This window comes from Lepisosteus platostomus, chromosome 4 (assembly GCF_059453375.1).
Source record: "Lepisosteus platostomus isolate fLepPlt1 chromosome 4, fLepPlt1.hap1, whole genome shotgun sequence".
Classification (NCBI taxonomy): Eukaryota; Metazoa; Chordata; class Actinopteri; order Semionotiformes; family Lepisosteidae; genus Lepisosteus; species Lepisosteus platostomus.
This window is the reverse complement of record NC_142614.1, coordinates 70370389-70391049: the sequence shown is the minus strand read 5'-3', so window position 1 is coordinate 70391049 and position 20661 is coordinate 70370389. Positions and strand designations below refer to the sequence as shown.

General features: G+C 39.8%; 1 protein-coding gene across 8 annotated transcripts in view; it reads left to right on the top strand.

Moving 5' to 3' along the window:
* The window catches only part of kiaa1328 (KIAA1328 ortholog), a 47615-nt gene extending 31596 nt beyond the window's left edge, over window positions 1-16019 (top strand). For all 8 annotated transcript variants that reach the window (XM_088630528.1, XM_088630535.1, XM_088630529.1 and 5 more), the window contains one exon: window positions 14526-16019. In XM_088630528.1, the coding sequence (XP_088486654.1) occupies window positions 14526-14754 (229 nt within the window). In that variant the 3' untranslated portion in view covers window positions 14755-16019. The remainder of the gene's footprint in view (window positions 1-14525) is intronic.
* The last annotated feature ends 4642 nt before the right edge of the window (window positions 16020-20661 follow it).

Sequence of the window (20661 nt, the reverse complement as noted above, 5' to 3'; positions counted from 1 at the left end):
CACCCCATGGCTTACCTTGAACAACAACACAAAGGCATCTCGGAGAAGCAGCGCTCTCCTGTGCTGTGGAGTGATTAAATTACTTTTCTTTCAGAAACTACACCCGTCTTTAAAAAGAAAAAGAACTGTTGTAGTGTGTGCAGAATTTACTTTTCAGACAGATTTCATATGGAAAAAGTATAAAGGTCAGAAAAGAGATGCGTAAAAAAGCAGTTTAGCTCATCTGGCCCGTTGGGTTGCTGGTGGCTACAGAAAGAGGTTAGAGAGGAGGTTAAGAGGCTACATTTAGAATTGAACACAGATGCAGATATCTGAATAAAGATCGCTTTAGTTGGTGTCAAGTGTCTTGACTGCATAGCCGTGAAAACAGCACATTGGTAGTGGTGTTTGTATTGTGTGTGGTGGAAGGCCCTGATTCATACAGTATAAGTATGATGATCCAAGCTTTGTTAAAATTAGATTCCATAATTCTGAATATGTTGAAAATAGTCAATATACTTCGGAACAACTAAAGGTTAATTCCATGCTGAAACGGTCCACAGCCGAAACATTGTTTTTCTTCTCTTTTCAGCTGGCAATAAACCTTTACTTGTTCCTTAGCAGCCTGCGCATGCTGACGCAGATACCTACTTGAACTACGTCAATGTACTAGGTCCAACAATCCCAAACACTCTACACCACCATCTCAGCACTGGAGCCTTGCATTTTGTAACTAAAAGGCATCTTCATCAGTAAGATCAAGACCTTTCTTTGCTTCAAAAGAGCAAGGCTATTCAGCAGAGAAAATAGGAATCGCAAACATAGCAGGACATCCCTTTTCAGACTCTCAGATTCCATATGAACAGTTTTGATGTTTGTTGTTTTTCTGTTGTAACAGCAAAGAATATGGAGTGCATCTTTCCTGATAAGCCAGTCAAATTTCAAGATTCCTTTGAAATGCAAATCCTTGACTGTGTGTGTGTGTGTGTGTGTGTGTGTGTGTGTGTGTGTGTGTGTGTGTGTGTGTGTGTGTGTGTGTGTGCTGCATCTTCCATAGTGTTCTTGCAGCTACAATTTGAGGGAGGTTAAATGATCAGTAATATTTAACCACCTGGAAAAGCTGCCCCTGACATAGATGATGTATTGTTAATAAATTCTAATGGCTTGCTTGCTTTCATTATGTTTTGCTTTGAAAGAAAATTAATTAATTTTTAATTGCATAGTACCTTACTATCATGTGCTCCCTTCTTTATGGCTAAAATTATTTTTGTACTTTCAGTACTTTAGCACAGTACTCTACTGAAGAAGCGAACATCTTTTTGCAACAACACATTGTTCTTTTGGACTTAAATGTTCTATAATTGTGCTCTGCAAAGACCATGTTGTAAGCTTCAATTTGATTGTGTATAGTTCACTAATCACATCACAAAATTCATTGTCTTTCTTAATTCACCAGATGCCTTAACCACACAAGACAGGTTGTTGAATGATGCACTGAAGAGTATTTAATGAAGGGTGTACTGTTGCCAAATGGGAAGCAAAGCCTTTCTTTCCCTGTCCCGAAGGGAGTTCTGTAACAAACAGGTGTACTGTCTGCAGATCTAAACTGTTATGAGCCTTTTGCAAAAATTATCTTTTCTGTGGTGCAAGATTACACCAAAAAATCAAATGATGATAAATGTGTTGTAGGTTGCACGTTACTGCAAAAGTCATGAGCTGAAGATCCAATAGACAAGTCTTGAGTGTAATAATGTGAATGGCTCTCTGAACTGTGAATGTTGTGTACTTAGATGGGAGTTGAATTTCTGGATTTTTAAGTTAAGTTTTGTGGATAAATTTTGACCTGTAGGTGCTGACTGAGGTGTGTTACTTTTGCAGTGGAATTCAGACTGTGGGTGTTTATCTTCATAAAGAAAAAATCAGACTATCAAATGCTAAATTCCCAATTTGTATACATTTCTTGTAATTTCAAGCAAGGGCAAACTATCAGTCCTATTAGGATTAAACCGAGCTGACTGCTCAAAGCATTGCTGTCTGAGGCAAGAAAGGGGCTGTTAAATGCTGCACTGGAGTTTTACTGTGAGTTTGATCAGGAAGGGGTGGACTCCAGTACGAAATGACAGTTTAAAGGGAATGATCAGGCTTCAGCTTCTGATCTCATAATAATTGACTGTTATTTAAGTGCTTTGGAAAAACAAGTCTCATTGCCAAAGCCTTTATTATTTATTTTGAGAACGAGAGAAAAGGAAGGAGCTACCATCCACGCAGGTCTCCATTATTGCTGTGCTTAAGGGGATTGGTTTTGTTCTCATCTTAACATTCATAGCCTTTTACCTAATTCTTGGAGATGTCAATAAATAGTACAGAAAAACACTGAACATTTGAAAATTTCATAAATAATATTACAGCACAGTAAGCTTATGTCTATGTGTAATGTATTGGATGACAAAAATCTTACTCATTTAACAGAAAATCTATTAAAATGGTTAAATACAGGTCACAGTAGTTTTCACAGTACAGGTCACAACACGTTCTTAGGTTCAGTATTTGCTGGAAGTAGAATTGTAGAATGCACAAAGGCTGTAAGTTTCATCTGAGGCTCTGTACATTTCTGCATATGGTACAGCATACCTTTCTGTTCTCCATAGCTTTGGTTTCTTCACTGTTCTCTCTGCAGTGTTCTCCATCGGGCATGATTTCTGTATTATTGAAAAGGGGAGAATAAGACTTGCACCTTTCCAAACCAGCTCAATGAGCTGCCATTGTGTCATGGAGATATTAGTCTGCACTTTCCTAGCAAGTACTTGAGGCCATCAGCAGTAAATTAATGTATTCCTGCATTTCCTAAGTGTATGTATAGTCTGTTGTGGTCCTTAGAATTACTGAAATACAGTGTTCAGTATAAAAAATAAAAGTAGGCGCTGTTATATCAGGAGAGTTGTGGTATTTTCCCTCATGAGTTTTCTGCATAGCACTGAAATGCAAAATAAAAGGAGAAATCTGAATCATTTTAAAATTAGGGCTGTGGCTATCTGCAGGTTAAAATTGAGGTCCCAAAAGAGTCCATGGCTGTATGGTTCTTTTATTGTATTTTTGGAATTCAGCGCAAATCAGTAACATAATGGTCCCCAAAATGAGGATATGTACCCTGTTGAGTTCTGACTGCATTGGTCAGTGGTCTCTGAATACAAAATAATTTAATTCAGGCACCCAGCATGATTAAGGTGATTGTAGAAAACCTGTAAAGGATGCTCCTAAAAAGGAAGGTGGTGAAATGTTGTTTGACCTAATGAAGGAGTTGCTGGCAGAAGGGGTATCATACTGTATCTTAAGGTGCTGTCCGTCTCTTTGTGAATTGTACAGGCTGTACAAGTAATGCCTCCTGTTTAGCCTGATGTTTAGCACGTATGGAATGACATCCCATGATCTTTCCCTTTTTGAGTCTCGCTTAGCGAAGTGTGATTGCATTCCCCTTTCTGCCTCAGGGGTACTAGTGGGCTCTGTGAACGACCTGCCTATGTTTCAGTGTTTATGTGCTTGCTGTGTGAAATCAGTGTTATTGCAGACTCTCAATGCATGTGCAGTATTTGGTTCTGACAAAACAGGCTGGCAGAGAATTGCTGAGTACATGCTGTGTGCCAAACACTTGTTGAATTAACTATGTGTAATGCGTGAGGTGAAGGTTGTTTGGTTCTTTTGCTTTTTATTTTTCCTGTAATAGAAAAAAATGTATTATCATCACAGCTGTACGAGATGAACTGAAGCTGCTGCTTTTTGTTAAGTCTTTCGGTGCTGAGAACGAACATTTTTTTCCATGCTAAAAGTTTCAGTTTTGAGCTTTCCTGGGAAGAGTAAGCTATCTAAGACTGTCTTTGTCTTTTCTTTCACGGTGTGTTGCAGTTATCTTGCAAGACACTGCTTGTGATTTTTGGCCCTTGTTGAAAGGGGTCTAGAGGAGGATCCCTTTTCTGTTCTAAGCTCTTTGCTGTGGGGGTTTCGGCCTTTTGTTTTTTTAATGAATGAAAATCTGCAAAGCAAATAAATAGTAGGCTATTTTATTCCTTCTCCAACAGTCTGCTTTATCGTTTGCGATTAATGGTTTTATAAAATTAAAGACGCGCCTTCTTTCTAAAAGAACGTCGATCCAGGTAATTTCCTTTGTAAGGATAATTTTGGTGTCCATTCGTTTTAACCATGCAAAAATGGTTTTAATATCGTGATAATGCAGTACCTTGCATTTGTTCTTTTTCCACATTGGTGTTGAGGAATTACACTTCTTTCGTGTAAAAAGAAATGATTACATGCTAATCTTACAATAGCAGGACTGTATTACCTTATAGTGGAGACAGTTAAACAGTTTTGCAAGAATGATATTCACTGAGATTCATTGCTTTGCTGCCCCAGTGTTTTAGTGGTTTACTCACTATGTAGGCTTCCACACTTAGACTGTGTATTGTGTTCACTTGTTATATATTGGAAACAGCTGCTTCCATGACTTGCTTGAATGTAGTCCATTGCTGCAGTGCAAATGCGGGACCTCTTTTTGAAAAACTGTGAGAAGGGTCTAGGTGACTATTCTCAAGGTTTTGAGTAAGGATGATTCCATGGTTAAATTCAACATTTGAAACAAAAAAGAAATGCTTCAACAACAGCAAAAAAAATCTGTAGCCTACAAGGTGTTGGATATAAGTATGCAAATATCTTCTAAGTTTTATTTAATACGATTTTCTTGTATATCTCACTGTAGGCAAGCTGAGTTCCATTAGCTTAGGTGGCAGAATCCAGCAGTAGTTTTAATTGAATTGAGTTCTTTATTAATGACATGGGAATGTGAATTTCTATTGAAATAATGAAAAAAGGAGGATGAATCAGTAAAACCATGTGAACTGTGTGAAAAAAGTTAATTAAATTTCCCCTTTAAGTAAAAAGGTAATTAATCTGACAGCATGTTTTAATTTAGTGTATTTTTCATGTTTTATGCTTCAATATGAAATATTCTAATGTTTAAAAATATCTTGCAGAAAAGAACATTTTGTGAAAGTGTTTCATTTGATTTAAAATGTGAGGGCTTTGAATGTACTTAGACTAAATTTGTGAAATATAAAAATCAGAGTGTATATGGAAATTATATTACTTTGCTGTGAGGTTAATAGATAATTAATAGTTAATATATAAATGTTATTACCTATGCAGAACAATTTTTTCACTTTCTAAAAGCATACATTTCTTAATATTTCCATTATGAAACAATTACTTTTTTCCAGGCACAGTATCTGAACATTTGTCTTCACGATTGGTATTATTTTCAGTGTTATACTTTAAATACAAAACTTTGTCCTTTTTGAAATCCTGGTTACTGCTTATTGTTTTAAAAACCTCTAAAAATTCAAACAAAAAACATTCATACTTACAAGATGCCACAAAAGTACGAGCCATTGTGACAAAGAAAGGATCTTCTGAAAATGCCATAGTATTGTTGCATGAAGATCAAGCACCAGTAAAAGTTATTCTGTGTATGATAAATATTTTATTTTAGTTACCATTTTCAGCCTGTATTTCATTATTTATCTGGAATCTGATTTACTGAAATCAATGGAGCATGTCTAAAGGTTTCCCTTTAAGAATGCTTACCTGCTTTATTTTGTGTTCTTGTATGATAAATACATATTGATGTGATGTCTGGGTTACTGATCTGTATATACTGTAGAACTGTTAAGTGAAGTATTTCTCAGCTGAAACAGAAAAATGTTACCTGAACAGAAACATCAAGAAAACAAGGGAAAGAACTGTTTCCACGAAACTGAATTCCCTTTTGTCTTAAGGACTGAATTGCCTGCCCTGAGGTAGGCTGAGGTGGGTGGTGATACAGAAGGATAAAACTGTCTGAAGCAGACATCATTTTGGTTAATTGCATAGCTCCCTAATTTGTTGCTGTATTGCAGAAACAACAGTTTGTCGTTCATACTTACATTGAATCTCTGACCGAATGCAAAAGCAACAGTGGTAGTTTTTTACATCTATGTTTTCTGGTTATTTTTTTTCCCCAAATGCAATTTAAGTTGACTTAACCTTCAGAGTGGCTGTGTTTCTACTCTGCTTCCTTGATGTTTCTTTTTATACATTCTGCAGCAGACATGGCACTTGGTTCTGCTGCTCATGGGCAGTGCTCACCACACTGAAAATGGAAGCGCACCAGGAGGAACGTTACTTCCAGAAAGAATAGCATGTGGTCCGTAGTTTTAGTGTAGTTAAAAAAAAAAAGTTGGTTGCTCAGAAAATGAACAATCCTGAGATTCGGAATAACAATGATTTATTTTCCATTCAGACTTATTCTAAATGTTTATCGTGTATTGAGCCTTTAAAATATGTAATGCTAAGTCATTTAATCATTCAATCAAACAAATCTTTTTAAAAATATCAGTTGAAATATCTACTGATATTTCAACTAGATTTGACTTAACACTTTTTTTCCCCCCAATGTCGATGATAACTTTCACAGGCTGACTGTAGACAGTTCTTTATTTACATTGCAGATGCATCCCCGATGAGGTGTTGCATAAAACTCCTGAACATCGAGCCTATTCCTCATACGTGTACATGTAAATAGGGGAGGGGAGATGCATTCTAGCTCCACTCCCATTCTGCAGGTTGAACTTCCAACTAAAAACAGTTACTGGCTCCACTGAGGGAAGCACTACAAGCTATACTTCTGGAATACATGCTTTGCACCCGGTTGCAGAGCTCTGTGGGGTTCTGTCCCATTCCTCTTGTTGATGATGTGGACGTGCATGTACCTGTTCAGTGGTCTGTAAGCCCTTTATTGCGCAAGAAAACTGTTATACATGCAGCTAGAGGACGCGTGTTGTTCAATTGGAATGTCATTATATCAGGGTTGGTCTGCGGGAAGAACACGTAGTGAGATGTCCGATGACTTGACAGTGTCAGTGTAGCACCTTGCAGTCATTTGCTATCAGTCGTGTGATGAAGCACTCCTGCTCGGATGATGACATTTAGCCCTGCCCATTGATTTGTCAGTTGTGCACAACAGTTAACATGTTGCTGTACATGTCTGTGTCAAACTCACTGACATCCATTGGGGTGGACTCTACAAAATCGTGATTCTGCACACTTGGCTAGTCTACCAAATATACCATAATCTAGATTATTAGCAAAATAGGAAGAATGGTGGACCTAGTACAGTTCCCTGTGGTACTCCATCACCCCAATATGAACATTCTTCCCTGTACTCTGTTTTCTATTAACCAATTCTTAATTTAAATACACACCTCACATCTTCGGGAGATAGTGGAACTGAAATCGTTTAGCATAATCTTATGTTTCCCATTAGATATTTCAAATCTACCATCAGATTTCTATTCCCTTTACTGACCTCAAGTATACAGTCAGAAGAAAAAGTGGAAAAGTAGGAGGGTGTGCCGAGCTTTAATTGATGTGTCGATGGGGAACAGATATTTGATTAGAATTGCAGTGAAGAAAGCAAGCCCCCAATGCGATTATCCATAAAAGTATTCTGGAGTTACAAAAGCTTTCTCCTGTGACTAAGATAAGGTACACCTATTTAAAAAATGCTAATGCACAAACAAGCAGATGGTCCTGCTCGGCACACTTTGTTTTAGTCTTCCAGTAGAGCCGAGTGGCACGCCCTATAACTGGGAGCTGGAGTTTTCTCATTTAGACAGTGAATGCAAATGAAGTCCTCAGAATTCAGTGAACTGAAGTTTCAGATGTACAGGCATTTGCTGCACATTTGCTTTTTAAAGCTATTTTATCTGTTGATTCTTTAGTCTTATTTGTAACATGTTTTACGCTGGTCACCTCGGGGACTGTTTCTTTAATACTGGCTTCTTCCTTAAGAAAGGGCTATATTGGAGGGTTCCTGTGTAAATCAGTATGTTTATAAAGTAACATTAGTCTGGGTTTTTTTTTGCCAGGGGAGATTATTTCTTCTGATTTTGCTGTGCTGTATGCATTGAAGCGAGATTGCCCTTTGCATCTTGATTCTGGTAAATTTCAGGTGAATTCTTTTCCGTTTTTTAATTCACCACTTTCAACACTTCTGTTAGCATACCTAAACTCAGAGGAAATGTTATAAATTCCTCTTTTTGTCCGAGAAAGCACCAGGCTTGGCTGAGTGACTCAGATGCGGCTGAGCACATTGTTTTTCAGTCTTTACAGCCGGCTGGCCACCTGTTGGGTCATAGGTACTAGGTCAGCTCGAGTCTGGTGTCTTGGCTGGAATCGAGGGGTTTCTGTTGTGCTTTCTCGTGGTTGAAGTTGAGCAGTGCTTGATTAAAACATTTAAAGGAACTTCAAACATTGTCTCTATGTGACTAAATAGATAGCACTTTCTTCAAAAGGAGTGCAGATGCATCTTTTTAACATTTTAAATCTCTCCTAAAAATGCTTTCCATGGAACGGGCTGCTTATAATTAGAGACCTTTCCACTTCATTGGTTTTAATAGGGGCTGTTTATATCTCAGAGCTCTAAGGTCTGTTGGCTGGAGGTATTGATTAGATTGAAATTGACATGCGGGGTATATATTTACTCTTATAGGATTTTTATATTACCATTTTGGTTTTTAATGAGCAGACCATTCAAGTGTGACATCAATCATTAATGGTTGAGAAAACTGAAAGAGAAAACTTTGTTAACTGTGAGTTTTCTTCTCTGTGAAGTACAGATGATGAAGATGATGATGATGCTGTAAAGTCTTTATGTAATCTGATTTTTGTGTGTTTTAGAGGTTTGAGTAAAACCTATGTAACAAATGAAAATGAACTATCAAAAAAAGTAATGTAGTGGGGAAGGCGATAGGTTATAGTGGGTATAGAAAGTCACAATCCCCTTTCAAAATTTGTACCTTTTGTTGAATGACACTCTGAAAACTAAAACAAATTGAATTAGGCTTGTTCCATTTTTATTTACACACACTAATCCACATTAGCCAAGTTAAAATTAAAATTCTAAAACATTCTGAAAATTAATATTACAACAGTAAAATACCTTATTTGGATAAGTGAACACCCCCCTAACAATTGCATTTGTAAACCTGCTCAGGTATAACCAGTCACCTTACAGATCATGCCACAAACTAATTGGCTCCCAGCTGTGATCAACTGTGGTGATTTAGATTAGTTCAGAATAAAAGCAGCTGTTTCTAGAGGATTCCACTGCTTGGAAGTGCATTTCAAAGCAAATAATCCACTATGGGTGGAAAGGTGCTTTCAAAAGAACTTCGAGATAAAGTTGTGGAAATGCACAAGTCAGGAGATGGGTATAAAAAGAGATCAAAGGCTTTACGTATCCCATGGAGCACAGTCAAGACCATCATTAGGAAGTGGAAGGCGTATGGCACCACCCAGAACTTTCCCAGATCAGGACAACCCTTCATGCTGGATGACCGAGCAAGAAGGAGACTGACCAGAGAGGCTACCAAGAACTACAGGCCTTTATGCAAAGACTGGTCATTGTGTGCATGTGACGACAATATCACAAGCACTCCACAAATCTGGCCTGTATGGGAGGGTGGCAAGAAAAAAGCCACTCCTTAAAAAAAGCCGCATCAAATCTCGTTAATGTTTTGCTAAAAAGCATTCTAAAAAGATTCTGTGGCCAAGTGGCAAAAGAGCTGTGGTCAGATGAGACCAAAATCGAATTTCTTGGCCAGAATGCAAAATGATACCCAATACATCTTACCACCCAAAGAACACCATTCCTACAGTAAAGCACGGTGCTGGCCGCATCCTGTTGTGGGGGTGTTTCTGTTCAGTCTTCAGCTGGGACTGGTGCACTTGTCAGGATAGAAGGGAAGATGGATGGTGCAACATACAGGCAAATTGTTGAAGAAAACCTGCAGCTCTCAGCCAGAAAGTTGAAAATGGGAAGATGGTTCACTTTTCAACATGACAGTGACTCAAAGCACACCGCCAAAGCAACCGTGCAGTGGCTGAAGGACAGGAAGGCGAATGTCCTTGAGTGGCCGAGTCAAAGCCCCGACCTCAATCCCATCGAAAATCTTTGGAATGGCTTGAAGAGGGCAGTGCATCAACGGTCACCACGCAGCTTGACTGAGCTTGAACAATTCTGTAAGGAGGAATGGGCAAGTATGCCTCCCTCTAGGTGTGCAAAATTGGTAGAGATGTATCCAAACAGACTCAAGGCTGTAATTCAAGCAAAAGGTGCTTCCACCAAGTATTAACTCAGGGAGGTATTCTCTTACCCAACTCAGTTGTTCTACTTTTTTTTTCAGAAATTCTGCTTTCTTTTTGCATTTGGATGTTGCAAGGTACAATTTGTAAATTAAACTGGGAAGAGTCTAATTCTTCTTCTTTTTGGATTTTAGGGCAACAAAAGGTGAACATTTTGAAAGGGGGTGGTGATTTTCTTTACCCACTGTATCATGTAAACATGATCAGACTAAAAGCAGTACACTTTGTTCTACTGCTACTAGCAGTACACTTTGCTACTAGAAACCAAACAAACTATAAAGGCCAAATGGCCTCTTCTCGTTTGCAAGATTCATTCTTATGTTCTATGCATATTTATTTTCTGCCAACAGGGGACTGTAGTTACTGACAAGCAGTCTCGTTCAATAATCTCTCTCACACCTTAATATAGTGAGCACAGGTGATGAGATAGCAGGAGATGGGGGTTAATGATTGATGTGAAGTTAAGTAGTTTGTAATAAGATTCTCATTACTAACGTATCTAGCTGAAGGCAGGAAGCAGATTGTAGCATGAGCAGCATTAAAATGCTTCATAAACAGCTGGGGACCAAGATTGTCTCCTGTAGCCATGAGGTTATAGATTTAGACTGAGCCTGGAAGTAGTGTGCCATATTTTTCTTTGACATTTTGTCATTTGATCAGCATCTGTTAGGCTGGGTGATGGGTGAACTGAATATTTGTTTGACTGTAAGCACCAATACTTAACAAAGCTTCTGATTTTTTTTTTCTTTCAGCTAAGAGATTCATGTCTGTACGTCACCTGTGAAAGAGAAGAGATTAGCTCACAAGGCCACGCCTTCTCACTGCAGCCCTTTTGAAAAGCAGTCCTATGAAGCTGAGATTTTATCCAGTGGGGCAATTAGACGGAGTTCAAGTGTTTGCTGGCAGAAGACTTGCTTCCTGTTTCACACAAATGCCAAGCACCAAGTATTACACTAGTGGCAGTCATGGGCATCGGAGGCAGTAATCTGTGGCTTGTCCCTGTTCCAAGGTGATCGTCCTAAGTTTAAGAGACCCAAGGGGCAAGAGATGCGTTCCACGACAACGTGGGTCTGCATCCAGTTGCATTGCTTTGGATTCAATATCAGCGCTGGGTGTGCTTTGCTTGCCTTTCTCAATGGGGGCTGACAGCTCATGTGGCCATCCGTCTCGGAGCTTTCTCGCCCCAGTGCCTCCGTCTGGCCCCTCCCCTGTCATCAGGCCGAGCGCTCATTCCGAACATATGAGAGATGTGGAATTGAGATGGGGCCTAAGTGATATTAATGTTCCACGGCCACTGCTGTTGAACCTTGAAAAAGCAATAAAGCCCGGCGAGCCTTTCGATAAATATTACACTGCGAGGCCATTAACATTCTGACGCAGTCCTTCTCCCCCACCCCCCCCCACTACTCCCACCACACCACCACCCTTGCTTATTATAGATTGTAACCGGCGGTATAAAATACATTATTCATATTCGACGTGTCACCTGGTGATGGATTGCTGTTTGAGAGGCTGTCCGCTAAATAAATCAACAAATGAAAATGCAAATTCTCACATTTCAGCGCAGCCTCACCAGGGCCTCAAACACAGAATGAAAGCCCCTAACAGATATTGACAGGCGCAAGGAGAGCAAATGAATAAGACAGATTAACTTAGAGACCCCAGTTTTCTGCGTTTCTCCCCTCTGATGATGCTGCTCGTCTCTTGATGCCTTGCTTACTACAGTTACTTGCTTACATTAGCACCTCGCGTACCTTTTGGATTTTCGGTGGCACGAGAATGCCAGGTGTTCATTCTGGAAGATACCCGTTTTTAGTTTTGCTTTTTAAAGTAGTTTTTGTGGTTCACAATTTATAGTTGCTGAACGTACACACATGATGTGATGTCTATTATAATTACACGTGCACAAGATGTGGTTAAGAGCAAATTTCCAACGAAGCAAGGCAAGTAGAGAAATGGGATCATCTTCTGTTGAATCATTTCATTAAAACTTCTTGTATTGGAAAGCAACCATCTCCTGTAATGAAAGCTGCTTGATTCATGCCAACATGGTGTCTTCATCTGAGCCGCAATCGACTGCTGAAGGCAAAGCTCTGAAGTCAAATTCTTCCCCTCTTATAAAGCTGCTTGTCTTTTTTTTAGGAATGTGACCTAGTTCAAGAGCTTTTATTGTAAACGGAGTACTGATACTGAAATTCTTTACCTAGCTTCTTCTGTCTTTAAGTCTGCAAGTTCCTGACTGAACAGGCCTATTTACAGTAAGCTTGTGTGCTCTTCATGGTGATGGAGCTCTGGTACCGAACTTGAAAACGTCCCTCTGTACTTTCAAAAAGTTTGCAGTGCTATACGGATAAGTTAATTTACGTTTCCAGTTTTTTTAAATATGAGAAGTTGATGGCAATTTTACAATAATTTGTGACATTAGTTTAACCATCTTGGATCTGGTAAGTATATATGACCAAACCATGTGCAATTTGATCAGTCAGCGATCTCCAGACATTAATACCATTTATTATTACAGATTATTATGAGTCCTTGTTTTGGGTTTAAAGGACAGTTCCATAGCCCCTTAAAGATTTATGCTCTTTTAAATGAATAGAGAATTATTTTAGCTACGTCAGACTGATGATATTTTAAATCTAAAGCCTGCTTATCTGTGTACAAGATAATTATCAAGGTCCAAAATGTTTATCTATTTTACAGGGTAAGTGGTCTCAAACCTATTCTACTGTAGTACTCGGTGCTGCACAATCTACAGCAAAACATCACACTGGGAAGCCTTTTGAGCATACAATGTAAACTAAAGTTTGCTCACTGTATCTCCTGCATGTGTGTCCTGCTTAAATCCTTCTTTATTTCTGGACAAAGATCTTCATGATGCACTACATCTTTTACATATCTGATTGGAACCTATATTAGGACCATTGCTATTCCGAATTTGTCCAGTGCCAGAATCATGATTGTGATTCTGGTATTGTTATTGAACTAGTCAAGCTTGCATAGGATGCCAAAATAAGGGGTACTAGTAAAAGCAGCCAATCCCAGCAGTGTATGAATTCAACTGAACAGGTCAGTTCTGATGGTGGTGTTTAATTCAGTCTACACAACCACTTGACAATGTTGGAAATCAATATATAGGCAAACATTGTTAGGAGGATATGTAACTAAAAGCATAGAACTTTAGGGACATTATGTTAAAACTGTACAATGCAGTTGTAAGACCTCATTGAAAATATTGTGCCATCAGGCAGGCCAGATTTGTACAAAAAATATATTGTTGCTCAAAGGCATGTCCTACAGTGATAAAAGTGAAAATAACTAAGCCTTTTTAGTCTTAAGGCTTTGAGGGAACCTGATTTAATATTCAAACACCTTAAAGTCATTGACAGTCAACCCAGTGATCTTCGGAGTCAGCAGTGAAGCAGAAACCAGAGGATGCAAGTGTAAGCTACAGTATGTGCAAGTGCTTTTTAAACCGGGACAGTGTGGGACAGTTGTGGGAGTATGGAATAAGCTACTCAGCCATGACATTGAAACCAATAACTTCAATTTTTTAAACAAATATGGAATTCAAGACTTCCCAGTATTTTACATAGTATGTAAAAAGTAGTTTGTTGATTTTTTTCCCTGCTCTTGCAAAATGGAAAACTGTGTTGGCAACCAGCAAGCAGTTGCTGTCCTTAAAGAGCAGGGCTGCCCTTGGAACTTAAGTCTTCAAAGTCATTAGGCAGACTGTTACACTGTGTGGATTTTCTCCTTCCTTGAAATATTGAAGTTTTTGAGAAGATTGCACGCATACTGATCTCTCTGTATTAATGCTCAGAAAACTGTCTCGCCTGTCATCACATTTACGGTTTCCTCTTTCTGTTGTGTTTCCATTCTGTTTCTGTATGCAAATACAGGTCAGGGCAGCCCTGCCTTGCCTGAACTCACCCTGCATGCTTTCTAATTTAATTTCTGAAAGCCTGCGGGAATTGGACAGAGCACATCCATTGCACCTTACTAAATTTATGCTGTTTTAATATCTTTACATTAAATCTATTTGTTGGTCATCTATCAAAATGATAGATATCAAAATACAGACTAGCATGAAGTCACCTGGATTTAATGACCAGCTGCTTCCCCTGACAAAGAGATCAAGGATGTAGAGCACAATCTAAGCAACAGTATCCTCCGTTAACAAGCAGCAAAAGATGCTGATTACCTTGCATGTCTTGGCAGTGCTGTGTTTATGAATAACTTGATACTGGGAATCTCACTGGGAAGCATGAAAGCTGGGCAGCAAACTGATTCTCTTCTGTTTTGTCTTTCTAAAGCATTGACTCATCTCTTATTGAGCTCCTGGGGGCTCTGAGTCCGGTTTCCAAACCTGGTCAGCTCAGACATTCTGTCCAACGGAGACCGCACGCCACCCCGCAAGTGCGCCCATACCTCCTCAGCCCCAGACCTCCACTCTCTCCATGGGACCTCTCTCCTGCACCAGTGGCCCATGATGAGGAGCTGCAGGAGAGCCAGATTCTGGAGGAGATCTTCTTCATCTGCTGACCTGATGACCATAAGTCGGCAGCACCCAGAGACAGTCCCTTCTGCTCGTGTGGAACGATCCAGACACCACAACCATGATGCTTTCAAGGTCTCGCAAGTTCCCTAAGGAAACAACCTGCTAACGGACATCACTGAAGTCATAGATGGATCATAGTTTGTTACCCGAAATAAAAATTCCCTGCAGCTGGACTTTTGACTGCTATTACCGGTGAACACTGCAGAGTCGGTCTTTACTGCATGCAACAAACCATATACTACAGGAACTACTCCATTGACGAGTACTCTGGAGCTATTGCTGTTCAGAGTACCTCCCCTGGATGACAACTTCTTTCTGAGCAGTTTGCAGAAAATTCCTTTATATATCGACATACAGTAAAAGACTGATTCTGTGCAGAGAGCTCTCCTCTCTGAAGACAAGTCTCCCTAGATAAGGCTGTGCAAGCAGAACTCCGTGAATATTTCACTCTTATTTGAAGAAACGTTTCTCATTTATATCAGTGATATTATAGTGGGTTTCTGTACAAGATGTGATGCATATAGCACTGTAGAAAAGCTTTACTGCTGTCATGCCCCAATGCATTCATGTTCACAGTGACTGGATGCACTAAATCTGTACATATACCTCACCTCCAGAAAACTTTTTGTAGAGATCTGCAGTGTCAGAAAGATAGCGCTTCATCTAAACTTCATAATGGCCATCGCCTGGAAAGGATTTGATACATGTTTCATCCAGCTGTAAATATTTTCTTTTAGTCACCTACTGTAGGCTTTCTAGTGTAGATCTCTGGAGTAGACCTCTATCACCTGTAGTGTAATGCACCAATAGTGCACCACATTCTTGTGGATGTGCGATAATAAGTGACTGTCTTGTCTGTGACTGTGCTACAAGGGACGATAAAGAATCAGAGCTGTATCCACTCATCTGTTCCCAGCTGAAGCTGGTCAAAATAATTGTAGCGTATGAACGAGTCATTTTTGTGGTTTCGTTTTGAATTTTGTTTTAATTATCATTGAAATTTAATCTTGCATCACTCAGTTTTTATTTAAAAAAATGATGTGATCAAATCATTGTTTTTTTTAAACATGATTTTTCTGAAGTCAAATGTTTTTTCAAGTGCAAATCGCCGTCTTAACCTGCATTTATATGTCAAATATTTATTAAGAAAGTTGCTTATAGCATATTTTTTCCCCCATCAGCATTAATACAAAATACGCTGAAGTCTTTGTACTATTTGAAATTTGAATAAACTGATCTTTCAAGAGTCCTGTGACAATGCAGTCTTCGTGCTTAACTCACACGGCCTTATAGAAGTCTCCCTGAATTGCTGTATCCCTGGCACTCTGAGAACAGTGAGTCATGACCAGATGGCTTTTGTACACAGGTAATTACTGTCCCTTTGGGGACTTGCAGTATGCCATGTGTCTGTTGCATGCTGGACTAGTCTCTGGCTCCCCCATGACCCTGAATTCACTAAAGCAGTCAAAAGCTTAGAAAGAAAGGAAAAAGAGAGAATATCAACTCTAATAATTCATCTTGCGCACATGATATATCTTTGCTTTTTTTAAGAAGGTGTCGATTGTTCTCCCTTCTACCTTCTAGTCTGATCTTATCAAAAATCAGAAACTAAGCTGGGCCTGGTCAGCACAGGAATGGGAAACCTAAGAAATTTAGGTGATTTCTCTTGGCCCCAAGCATTGTAAAACACCTGCCTGAAGGTTGCAGTTGGAAATAGGAATGAAGAGGGTGGGAGATTTTTTAAATGTAAACATGGTTTATATGTTTGATATATTGTTTGTATATTTAAATATAAGCTGTTTCTATGGTCAACCAATTATTTTACTAGCAGTCTTAATTCTGGCTGATTTCCCATTGTCCTTAATACTAAGGCTTCCATACCACAGATACCATACCATCATTCCATGATATCAAAACTAAGGATGCTATCTACAAACCCTAACCTGCTATTTTATAAACCCTCCCTAAAACGTTTTGACTCATTCCAAACCCGTTCAGCTTCCTGATCAAAAATAGATGCTGACTAGCCTTCTCACAAAATCAGTGTTTTTCTCTGCAAAGTTTAAATGTTCATCTGTTACTGTTCCTAAGTATTTGAAACACTGAGCAACCTCTGCATCCTGATTATTAAGGGAGAGTTGTTAAAAATCTTACACATTACTGTCACAAGTAGCCAGTTCTTTAACTTTCCCAACATTAATCTGAAGTGTGCTTGACTGACAGCACCCCTCTAGTTTACTTACTGTATCTGTTCAAGGAAATTCCCCACCCCTTTTCTGTCACCCCCAGTAAACAATCCTACTAGGGCCCATCATCTGTGGACTTGCAGATAAATAGGAGTTCCCTGCATTTTCATTTCACTCATATTGAGGGGAAATAGCAAAGGTGATAAAACATGGCCCCCTGTTATATGTGTAAGAGGATACGAAGACATTTTTTTCTGGCTGATGTAGTTTCACTCTGCTGAGAGAGAAGCTTTCTGTTAGACTCTGCAAGTCGCTTAACTATCCAGTCAAGTTTGCCCTGAAGTAGGCACTGGAAATTCCTGTCCGTTCCCCACCCTCGGCAGTCTGGGCACCGGTGCCCGGCGAGCAGATCCCACTCTCGTCAGGCCCCCTCGGCAGGGAGGTGGGGATGCCACGCTGGATTCGCAAATCATGACAGCAGCCATGGTGCCCAGCGGTTCGGAGCCTGCAAACGGACCAGAACAACTTTCATCTTGACAAAACGGTCTCCTCCCTTTGTGGTGAGTGGCGGTCTGTGTGTCACCTGTTGGGACGCGATGATCTTGGCACTTCAGCTGAGGATGTTTCTTGAGATTTATGAGCAGAAACCCTGAAGTAATCTACACTGCCAGAGATAGCGTGTAGTGTTTCATTTTATTAATGTGTGTTAATTTATGATCACGGGGGTTGGGGTGGCTTTATATATTTTTGGCTGATGCTTGTATCAAATACAGTGTCCTGTATTTAGTGTATTGAACGGTCTCATGACAGAAACGTAACAATATATATGTCAACAGATCCTTTATCTGAGTGGCACGAGAGTCTGTCATGATGTTTTTATCTTTTGTCTTTATTGTGAAGAAATCCTATTGACATTTTCCACAAAATGTAAAATAGGATGATTAATGACCAGCGACGGGCACATTAGAAATGTCAAGGAAATGTCAACCTTTCGACTGTTTTCTGAGGTAATGGGAGAACGGCGGTTTTCTGTTGTGTGTGCTGGCAGGGTGGGAGGATCGCTGGACAATTTGGAGTCATTACTGCACGATTATCTGGTTTTTGGCAGCATATACCAACACTGATCTATTTTGTACCATTAATTGCAGCTTCATAGGAAGACCTGAATCTAGTAAAAACTTCTTAGCAGTGCACACAACTGCAATTCCAAAGAGGAAGGTTAAAAAATGAAAGGATTGATCAGCCTAGTACTGATATCCCATATGAAAGTTGTAGGGACACTATTTTGTTTGCAAATGTAAGTGATTCGTATCCAGTATTAATTTCATTCCTCCGAAGTTTAGTCCTTAATTTTTTTGTTAAAGGAAATATGGGCCACTTCTGCATTTACAAATGTCTTCTGCTATAATGTGCTTGAAACTAAGGAGTTTTAAATAGTTACTAAATTATTTTTAGACAATCAATGTATTCTTTAGTGACATTTATTTGTTGGAAGTCCCTGTGACGTCAATGGGACTTTCCAACAAGCAACACAGATGTCAGAAGGTGCTGAGTTTTTTTGAATGTGGTGTTCTCCTTCCTGTACCCTTGCCTGTCTTCAAGACATGGCTCCTGCATTTCCACAGTGTTTTCGATTTCCAAACTTGGATGTTCATACTGAAGCCTTTGTACCACATAAGTAAGAGGAGCCAAGTTACATGGACACGTAAGTGCGGGATTTTGCCTGGACCAGAAGGAGGACCCTCTGGACACCAGGTATAGGCTGAACAGGTTGAACCCAATCTTGCAAAGCTCAGTAATAATTCTGCAAGGGCACGTTGAGGTGGAGCTCTTGGTGAGTAGCTTGTTCCAAGATTCAGATGATGATTAGTGTATGTGTCCTTGGTTTGTAGTGTATATGAGCCTGAGCTTGAGCACAGTATCTCCCAGCTCAAAGTTCCTTTTATTAATGCCTGAGATGCCATAACTTGGCCATATCATGAATTTGCCTTGAAATGCTGACCAGCAATTATATGATCATACTGCATATGTATCTATGTATATGTCATGTCGTTTACCAAACCGCTATATACTGTGCGGTGTCGTGGGAAGCCGGAGCCTACCCGGCAAGCAACAAGCGCAAGGCAGGGTACACCCTGGACAAGGTGCCAGTCCATCGCTGGACAAGTGCAAGCCAATCACACATGGGGACAATTTGGAGGTCACAATAAAGGCCAAGGGGGGAGATTTAGCTCCGACACCAGGATAACTCCATACTCTTCTTGAGAAATCCCCGGGGATCGTTAATGACCACTGAGAGTCAGGACCTTGGTTCAACGTCTCATCTGAAAGACGGTCTATGTACACAGGTATGTATCAAGCTATATTCACTTGTATGTGCACTGAGACACCTATATGATCATTAAGATATTTATACCATAAGTGTTATTTTGTCTGCGGCTATGCAGAACATCAGGGTTGCTTTGAATTACTCGTTGGTAGGCATGAGGTGGCCTTCCTGCACCGGTGTGCCTGGCAGACCCCACCTGGGCTTCGCAGGGTTAACAAGAGCGACCTGCAATGAACTTGCCCTTAATATTCTGCTCGCAAATCCCAGCTCCATGGGATGTGTCAAAGTAACAAGGCAGCTCGGGTTTGTTTTTCTTTTTATACAAACGTCGGATGGGCTACAAGGCCTTTTAATGTATTGTTCATTAGATGAGCTCATAAATAAATATCCTCTGATGTCTGAGGCAGAGAATGTCTGCACATCATTAAACCTCGGCACTGAAACGTGGCTTAATGGGCTTCTCCAGTTCTCAGTGCAGACTCCTGGAAATACTCTGTGCCAATCAGACAGCCTGGAGAACAATCATGTGGAACAATTCTATAATGGAAACACAAGTTATCTTTTGTTCTGGAATGCATCAGTGAACCTGAAAAGCATTTAAAATTTAAAGATACAAAAAGATAATAGGCATGTCCTGGTTTTTATTTAATTAAGGGCACAACATGGTCCAAGATGCCCTAGGATTTCATCTCTTTTGCTGGCCTGCTGTAAATTTCTACCTCTCCTGTGCAAATCTTCCCCTGTCACATTTAATTTGGTTAAAAAACAGAGAAGCTGGCTTTGAGCGCCCCACTCTCTCTCGTTCCAGCACTGAGGCAGTGAGGTTCCTTGGGCCCTGGCCAGCTCAGAGAGGATTTTTTCAGTAAAAGCCCCCGGGCTGTAGTAGATCTTCCTTCGCCTATCCTGTACACGCAGAGGCAAAAGTTGGAACCGCTGTTTGAACAAAAACCAAACTGGTTTCTCTTATGTCCAGCTTTTCATTCTGCATGAGTCGTTCCCACAAAATAGCAGTGCCTAAAAAAATTAAGATCTAAAACTCGTGTGCAGTATGAAAACAGCAGATGATAAGAAAGGTCAGAAATACAAAGAGGCTACTAGTCCCACCTGCATGCAAAGTTTGTGATCCCCAAAGGTAAATATGGAAATTAAGATAGTTTTACCATGATAGCCTTCCTGAGTCAAACCCAGCCTTAATGCAAACACCCAGCAGGGTTTATAGTAACCAATTCCATGTCTTTTGAGGCAAAATGTATCAGTTCAACATTAAGTAATTAAGGTAGAGAGGATGTGAAAAAGTAAGTGAAACCCTAGTTTTGTTAGTGTCACGATTATAGTCCCCCCTCCTTAAGGGTGCTCCAGCCCTTTCACTTGAGACT